At 27.1% G+C, this 9789-nt stretch overlaps 1 protein-coding gene across 1 annotated transcript; it reads right to left on the minus strand.

Moving 5' to 3' along the window:
• Positions 1-331: 331 nt before the first annotated feature.
• LOC111036954 lies at positions 332-966 on the minus strand. The gene is made up of 2 exons (XM_022319276.1): positions 712-966; positions 332-625 (listed from the first exon to the last, which is right to left on the minus strand). Exons 1-2 carry the CDS (start codon positions 964-966, stop codon positions 332-334), a joined length of 549 nt encoding a protein of 182 aa, XP_022174968.1.
• Positions 967-9789: the final 8823 nt, after the last annotated feature.

A 9789-nucleotide genomic window follows, 5' to 3' on the forward strand; every position in this document is an offset into this window, starting at 1 on the left:
ATTTTATAGAAAATATTTTCTTTGTAGACATACTCATTTAATTTACTATTAGATTAATTTGTAATTTAATAATCATACATAATTTATACTTAATATTTATTTTTAATTTTAACTGGAAGGATAATGCCCTATTTTGTTAACAGAAAACGTCAAAATGTTAATTTCAAACAATACTTAGAAATCACAAAGATATTTTAAAATTAATTTGACGTACCAAAGTTGGTAATAAAACAATTCATTTTTCATTGAAATAATTTGTTTTATACATAATAATTTATATTTGGACCATATTATATCCTTTGCATAGTTGTGATTTTACCATTTGTATCAATCACGAACAACAAGGGCATATTAATAATCTTAAAAATCTGTTCATACGACTGAATTTTCTCTTCTTCGCCCTTTGCAATAAATATTTTTGTTCATCCTCAATGCACTGAAGTTGTGTGAGATTATGGTTAAATATTATTTTTACCATTTTTAAATCATATACCACATCGGTCGAATATTGTATTTCGTCTAAGATACCCATGGCTAATTTATTAATTCTTATAAATTCCTGTAATCTTGTTTCGAAATATGCTTTTTTGTCAGCGGGTGGCTTGAATTGTTTAATTTTGGACACCTTTTATAATAATATAATAACAAGCCATTACCCGATTTCAAACATGGTATTATTCGAAGTGAAATACATAATTTTAAACAAACTACCTTAAAATGCACCATGTTCTCCAATTTGTCTACAGATTTGTAAAGTTCATTTTCTTCATCCTCCAACTGATGGGGTCTCACAATTTTTTTATTATTTAATGTTTCCTTTTTTCTACTGCAATTTCCAGATGTATTAATGCCGTTCGAAGAATCAGCTGTTTTCTTTTTGGGAGATTGGCTCTGAATGTTTTTTCTTTGTCGAAGACAGTAATACTTCTCGCCAAATTTCTCAATAAATATTTTTTCTTCCGACATTAATGTTATCTAATGTCAGTTAAATGCATAGACTGGTTTTTTCATACAATTTATGAACACATATTAAATTTTAAATTTTAAAACATTAGTATAAAATAATATACATTATAAAGAAATTAATCGAATATTGTTACTATAGCATGAAATAAACAATATTACTTTCTTGCGATAGTATAGATCCAAGTCATACTAATGTACTAGGTATAATATAAAATGGCATAAACTAGAATTTTTAATTGTTTTATTTACGTATTTAAATATAGATGGCATAACATAGGATGTAGTTAATAAAGTTATGTAATTTAATTTGTTGGTCTTTTTTTCTGTTATACGGCACTTATTGTTCGATCTATTTGAACGTTCAAATTACAGACTTATCCATCCACCGGGCGGTGACCGCAACCGGTTGTCGGCGATGTTTGTATTTCTGTTGTTTTTTTGTTGTGAAATTAATTTTAAAATGTCAAAAAAAATTTTTTTACTTGGGTGTAATATAGTTTATGCTAGTGAGTATAGAAGATTAAAATTATACAACGAAAAACCCAATACTATTCAGTCCACAGATATAAAAAGAAATTTTTTTATGAATTTCCAACTCAAAATAATTTGCACATTTCCTTAAATTTCACGAATTTTGTCAAAATTCAAACAAATTATTGTCGATTTACGATCATTTTTCTTTTGATTTTCATTATAACAATTTACGAGGAACCTCACTGCGTTACATTTTCAAGGTTTTTGATCGAGCAAAAATGTTTTATCCACCTAACCTTACGAAGAAAATAAAATCACTTTTACTGCCCACCCCAATGAAAAAATCTGAAATATTATTGTTATCCTATTAATTAAAGATCTTGGCAAATTAGTCCACAAACAAAATAATTTTTCAAAAAACAATCTTTTATATTCACATTTGTTGTTGTTTCTTTTTCATACGTATATTAGATATATCTAAAAGTCTAAATTATTGAGCATTTGATGGTAGAGTTTAGATTAGAGTTCAAACAAATTGATATAACATAATAATATTATAATTTCCTAGATTAGTATAATATTACCATATTATTATGACACATAACTATTGCAGGTGGTAAGGGTAACATTCACGAATCACTTTGGTTGATCATTTCAGCTTCTCTGCGCTACACCACCGAAAAGTTTATGCTGTGTTCTCTTTTCATAAGAATCAAATGAAATTATAATATGTTGGAGCCTTTTTTGCTCTCTAATGATAGTAGTACCGATGACGAGTGTTAATTCGCAGTAACCACTAACACGTTTGACCTAAATCAAAGACGTTTATGATCAATTAATGTGTAAGAAATCAATGTCAAGTGCATACAAAAACTATTTTAGTATTCAACTCATAATCTACACATACAATATATGCCTTGCTATGTCTATATATTCTATGTTAATCATTTATAGTATTAACTATTAGTATATCATGTCAATTAATAAGCTGCAATGCATAATAGCGGCTATTAATATTAATTAAATACAAAACATAAATAATGCGAACTGAAGCAGTTCATTAATATAAAATAGAATGTTTAAATGTTTATACAGTATACACGAATGAGAAAATCACAAAATCATTTTCAATTTTCAGGGATACAATATTATAACACGGCGTTTTAGATAGGCGTTTTAGCTACCTACACTTGCCAAGGTCCACTTTTCGTGTATCTCACGACTCCTATACATCGAATATCCCAAGTCGAAAACTACGTACTTTCCACACGAACTTCACACCCAAACAATCAAAATATTATGTGTATTAAAATCGTATAGGTACCACTATTAATATTGTTATTGATATAGAACAAAGTTATCGTTAATAATTGTCAGTGATATCTATATACGAATATTACAATTTAATAAATTATTTAATGCCAAATAAAGTTTGTTGGTGTTATAAATATTATATTTTGGTATCGATCACCACAGCCTCGGTCCAAAACTCATCTGTGAATATTGTACAACCAACACACAACGGTATAACTCTTCAAATTCAGCTTGCAATTTTTCATTTTCCATTTAGTCATCGACTAATCCTATACACTGATATCGAATAACCAGTGTCAAAACTTATTTAGATAATTATTGTTTTAATCTTTTTTTATCTTATCTAGATAAATAGATACAAGTTATCCAACTATTGATTTTAGCTAAACATTTCGGAGTTTGTCGATTGCGTCCCAGATGCAGGTAAATGATTTTTTGCCCACCTTTTCCGTGTGCCGATTGCGTCCTATTGTATAGTAGGTAAGCGTTAATGTGACAGATAAATTGACATATTATATATCTAATATTTTTGTCATACATGATGTGGAGGTATATTTAAACACGAATTGGTTTTTACTTGATGAGTTTACGAACATTTTATCTGAAGGCTGGTACTCTTATCGATTTACGATCACGTGGCGATTTAGTACTTCAAGTGCCTTATTAGAGTCGAAAGATACTTTAAAGTTTAGACTTAATAATGAATACCATTTTTAGTGAAAAAAATAAGGAAATCCGTATAATTGATAAGTTTAAATATCGTTTTCACAAAATGTTGACCAATGATGTCGAGCGTTGGAGTTGCACAAATAAAAATGTTTTTGTATTATTATTATTTTATAACACTGACAAGAAAATATATTATTTAAATTATTTATTCCTATATGTTTGGATTTATTTTTATTGGTTTTTGTATTATTATTATTTAAAAAATAATAATTAATTATGACTATTCGTTTTACAAAATGTTATGCTTATATATCATACAACAGGACGCAATCGGAACATAAAAAGGTAAGAAAAAATGATTTACCTATCCGACTTGTGGACGCAATCGACATACTGAAAAGGTATAAAAGGTTGAAACGGGACGCAATCGAATGACGCCCAAACATTTCACGTATCTAGATAAATTCACAAGGTACATTTTTTTGTGAAAATTAGCTACATCTGTTCGAAAACGTTTCATTTTTATTATCATTGTCTCGGGCACAACTTGTAGGTAAAATAACATCACGGGCTAAAAATATATGACTTTATTCTGAAAAGACTATACATTTTTTCTATTTGGTATAACGATTACTTATTAGTTATTAGAAATAAATATTCTGTATTCAGTTATAAACATGTATAAAATATACTAATTAATTTATATAAGTATCATCGAGACCGGTGTTATTTATTAGATCCAGAATTTTATAAATATTTTAAAATTATAATCCAAACATGAATAATAGAAACAGGCTTCAATTAATGACCACCAAACAAAATTCCAATGAATAAAATATTATAATATGATTATATATTATTATTATATTTATTGAAAAATAAACATAAACCAGCCGTTTATTCTTTCCGTATTCGCTATACTACGTTAATCTGAAATTAATATAAAACATAAATAATATATAATTCACACTGGTATATTGATATATTCTGATATTTATGATAATTGATAAGTCTGACACACAAATACGTGGGAATTGAGATGCTATTGTGTTTTATATTTTATAATATAAATCTATGGACTATTCACTATCTGTTAACCAATTTTAATGAGTAAATAACTTATACAAATAATAAACATTTACAAACTACTCGTAAATATCAACGAAAGTAAGGATATCATACTGGCATGTACTTATATGACAGTATACCTATTTTTTTTGAATTCGTTATTTTAATTTTAATATCCATAATTATTATCTATCATTTATCTAGATAAAATATTTTTATCTTATACATTTTTGTTAGATGAATTTGATTTTCTTATCTTTTATCTGTATTTAGATACGATTTAGTGTTTTTATCTTTATCTTTATCCTTATGCAGATGATTTTTTTGTTATCTGTCCCTAACAAGGATTAATAACTGTCGATAGGTCCGTTTCAAAATCATATGATACAATTTTCAGAGTTGAGTACATTATTTTAAATTTTATTTTCGCATTCGTATTGTTTGGATCTTCTTTGATTGCCTCACCTACTTCATACAGACGTCGGAATGGTAATGAAAATACTAAACAATGATTATTATCGAAACAGATACGTAGGTATCAAACTTAATAAGTTATCTACTAAAAATTATATATTTAAAAATGTCTATCGTATACAATTTAAATGAAATAAATTGGAGAATGTGATGAAACACCATGCAAGTATCAAGTATCAAGTAGCTTTTCTTCTGAAGTAATTATTACTTTTTCCAGGTAAAAAAAAGTCTTATGAATCAGTAGAAAATGGTAAACCATAATTAGGTACCTACATATAATTTCTTTTTGTATAAAATTAACATGATATTTATAGCGATTGCAATAATTTCGATTTTCAGAGTATTGTAATTTTGGTGAATTGTCCTACTGCTATAAATATAAACTACGCACTGCGTATCCAATACATTTTGTACCTTAATTCTTTCAGAAATTAGAAAATTAAAATAGGAATATCGATTGTAGTTCAATAATGGTTGTATTTTTAAAATATCATTCGAAGGTACTTGTTATTGTATCTTATACACTCAGTAACATTTGCAACGTATTTTTTTGGCAAAAACTTATTCAGCCAACTGTATTAGGCCACGTATAACAAGAACAACGATTACACAATTGTTCAAAATGCTCGGAGCCACTGCAGTTTATTTAGTTTGCATACTAAATAATTACTCAGGTGATAAAAAGCAAGTGGTATGAACTACTTATTCGAAACCCGGTTTAAAATATTTATTACATGCCTATAAAAATCAAAAATATTTTCAAACTGCCATTATAGCAATATACGGGGAAATTTTTTTTGAAAAAAACGTTTGTTTCTAATTTTGATTTTGGTTTTGGATATTGGTATTTGTTTCTTCCGATTTCGTTTTAGGTTTTGGATATTGAAATGTATTATTTCCAATTTCGATTTCTGTTTCGGATATCCGTATTAATTTTTTTAGATTTTGTTTTTGGTTTTGATTAATAGTATGGATTTATTTTATTATGTTTCAGTTTCGATATCGATTTCGGTTTTTAACGGTTTTAACTGGTATTCAAAGTCGGTTTCAAGTACTGCTTCACACAATGTAAACATATTTTTTTCTATCTTTATAACTTATTTGGCAATGAAATCAATTTGAAATAATATTAGAACATTATTATAACATAGTATTTATGTATTATAACATAAATACATAATATAACCATATTCGGGTGAAAAACAATGGAAATGAACTGAAAAATTAATTATTTTAATCATGATCACTGATCAGTGTATATTTACTAAAATACCTATTAATTAATTTATTATAATTGAATAACACAATCGATATAAATTGTCTTCACCAGGACAAAATGTATTGTAATGAAATGAGATGGTGTTGTAAGTCGACAATAATAGATTATTTAGATCTTCAATAAATGAGATAGTATGTAATACATAGCTAATAATAATGTCGTTTTATTATCTCGGTGGCCTAGGCAGAGGTAGTTTGAGGGTTTCAGTGGAACACATAATCGCCAAAATGAGATAATAAAAAAAAAAATCGTTTCGTACAAAAGCCCCAAAACCTTAGGTACCTGTTTGCCACAAGTTAATAGATTAACTGGGCCTGGGTTCTTCATTCCAGTTAGGTTAGGTTATTATTATTATTTATTATTATTATTATTAGCACCATTTTAACCTTCTAAGGTATAATATTAATCGACAAATATAGTATACGATTGCGATGGATTGTAACACGATATAGTGTGTGAGCAGTTTTGCGTTATAACCTAAAGTTAGTAGATACTCATGCAAGATCGTTAATGATCTATGCAAAATCCTCAACGGAAGAAATACTGCGATGGTGTAATAACTCGATTAAAATATGTGAACAATTTGGGTTGAAAAATTAATCAATGTATAAAAAAATATACCTATTTTCATTTATTTTTATATATACTATATTTTGTTGATTATTTTCAATTCGAAATATTTTAAAATACATAATAGATAAGTAGAATATTAATATTGGTGCAAATAATGTTTATTTTTATACATTAATTTTCATTTACGTCGTATATTGGGTGCAACAGGTGTACAATATTAGATTGTCGCTTATGTCCTACAATATTGTGACAAATGATACACACGAATCCTACAAAAAATAGCCATACAATTATTTTTTATAATTATTTTAACTTCGAATTATGACAAAGTAAGAAAAAATCATGAAAACGTGCAAACTATTTTGAGTTAAAAATGTATGAACATTTTTTTTTAAATCTATGATTTTAAAATTTAATACTCTCTTTCTCATAAGATGGTCAGATGGTCTACCTTTATAATAAAAAAAAAAAATTATCTACCAAAAAGTCAAATTTAATTTTTATAAGTGTTTGAAGTTGAAATTTTTACAACATTGGATATTCACTCAATTTCTCATGTAGTGATTTTCTTATTTTGTTGTAATTTAAAAACAAATAACTGTAGATTCTTTAAATTTACACCATTCGTTTATTTTATCAATTATTCATATACTTGAAAAAATGTATTGAATTTAAAATGTACAAATTAGTTTGTTTTCAAATATTTATAGAATGTTCAACTTTTATAGCTAAGGATTGAACATTTAGAACAAGGTTAAGCGTAAGTAGTTTGTTCTGTAACCACAAAATCAAGATTGTTGTGTATTGTTAATATGAATAATGATACAAACGTATATTATAATCTTTTATTGTCAAACGTATAAATCGGAATGGCGCACATTAAAATTGTCTACTTGCTAATGACCGATGGACAATCCCCACCGATCGTAATATGATACTTATGATTATTATTAATATAAACGTTTAGTATTTAATATAAATGCTGAATATGCAACAACGATGTTATTTTTTTGACGTTGATGAACTTAACTTTCGTAAAATCGTTGACAAAAAAATTCAAACTATTCGTATTAATTATATTATTATACGAGCTGTCCCTTCGGGAGTTGCTCAGACAATGATTAGTTTTTTTATTTTAATGTATATGGAATATTCATGTGGTGGATTGAATGCTTTGAGTGGCGTCGCTTATCCGATGCTTTTTAGTATGTAAAAAGTGTAAAATCGAAAACCTGGTTTGAGTTACCTCAAATGAAAACTTAAGTGCAGTTTAGAAATTTATGCATGCATTATATCAGGTAGGTAATCTACTTGCAGTGGATTGTGGACATGAAGATGAGCTACAGTAAGTACAACTTATTCAGGCAATATATATCAATTGCTAAAAATAAGATACAATATTACAAATGCAAAATCTCTAAACATTACCCAATTGGTAATCCACTGAGTTGTATTCGAACAATTCGAGTATTTAGAAGCTTCTCTAGCGTGTGTGCCACGGAATGAAATTAAGAATTTATAAGCTCATCTAGAACATTAGAGGAGTCCAAATTTCAAGTTCATACGTTTTGTCATTTGGTAAAAATGGGTTGAAACTATAGAGTTTAATTTTATTTAGCTGGACAGGTGGCGCTATAATTATATATTTGATTTTCTAGACAGTAGTCCTACAATCCATTATTTTCCGTTTTAGGAAACGAATTTCCAAAAATTCTATCTTAGTAGTTTCCCACGTCATAATAGATATCTGTATACTAAATTTCAGCTCGATATGTCAGGTGGTCTGGGCTGTGCATTGAGAGATCAGCCAGTCAGTCAGTCACCTTATCTTTAGAAATAAATTGGGATTATATCAAAGTGTACGGTTCAAAGGTTGAGGATGTCGCAGATATTTATGTATTATTAGTTTTGCTAAAAATGACGCATAATTGTTTATAAATCCGATATATAAGGAAAGTTAAGAATATTATTTGGCAAACGATGTAATATATTATGATTTATAGTGAGTTTTTTTCTGATGATAAAAACCTTGAGTGACATTTTAGAAAAATATAATGATTGTTTTCAATTCTAAAAAACTAGTTGTTTTTTTCAACTTTTGAGTAATAAGGAAATATGAACATAAAAAAATTACTATAAACAGCCTGAAATGTGGAGATGCACATGTTATTGAAACACATTTTTTGCTAAATAACTTTGTAAATAAAATGAGACAATATGGCAAGGTATACATGCGATTTTATGGTACTGTGCACCTCAAGGTTAGAGACTTTATAAATTATTAAATGTTTATATATACCTATAACTCAACCTTTGTGTATGAAGTCCTATTTAGGTAAATTAACATAATTAAAATATAAAATTTAAACTTTAAGATGTTGATTTGAGGATTGAATATTTGTACCTACATGTACCCCTTACAATTTTTCTCCGTCAAGACATATATTTTAAAAGTATAACGTTTCTTTAACAATTTTGTACCCATCTAGTATAGCAATTCCAAATTGTGTGGTTAAAATCCAAAACATGCTATTGCTTTTTATGTTTTTTTTTTCATTAAGGCCACTTTTATGTTTTATTTAGTCCATGTATACATAGTAAAAAAATGAATATGTACAGAATTGAAAAATGTAAAAATTGAAAATTATCATTTTTCAACTTAAACATAGTTTAAGTATAATTATTATAATTAATGCTAATTATAGCATCAATCTAATTTAATGACATATTTTGATCAATTTCATAGAACTTTTTAATATGAACATTTAGTAGCAAAAATAAAAATGTTATTCAATGATAATTTTTTCCAAAAGGTGTTATAATACAATTTTCAAAACAATAAAATAAATATTTAAGATTTATAAGAATAATATATACAGTGTCAAAGTATTTCGCCGTACCTACGTTTAAGTCGATAAGACTTGATTGTTCGATATCCCGATACCGGTGAAGCATTTTAAGGTTCATAAGTT

The sequence above is a fragment of the Myzus persicae genome, unplaced genomic scaffold, assembly GCF_001856785.1.
Source record: "Myzus persicae strain clone G006 unplaced genomic scaffold, MPER_G0061.0, whole genome shotgun sequence".
Lineage (NCBI taxonomy): Eukaryota > Metazoa > Arthropoda > Insecta > Hemiptera > Aphididae > Myzus > Myzus persicae.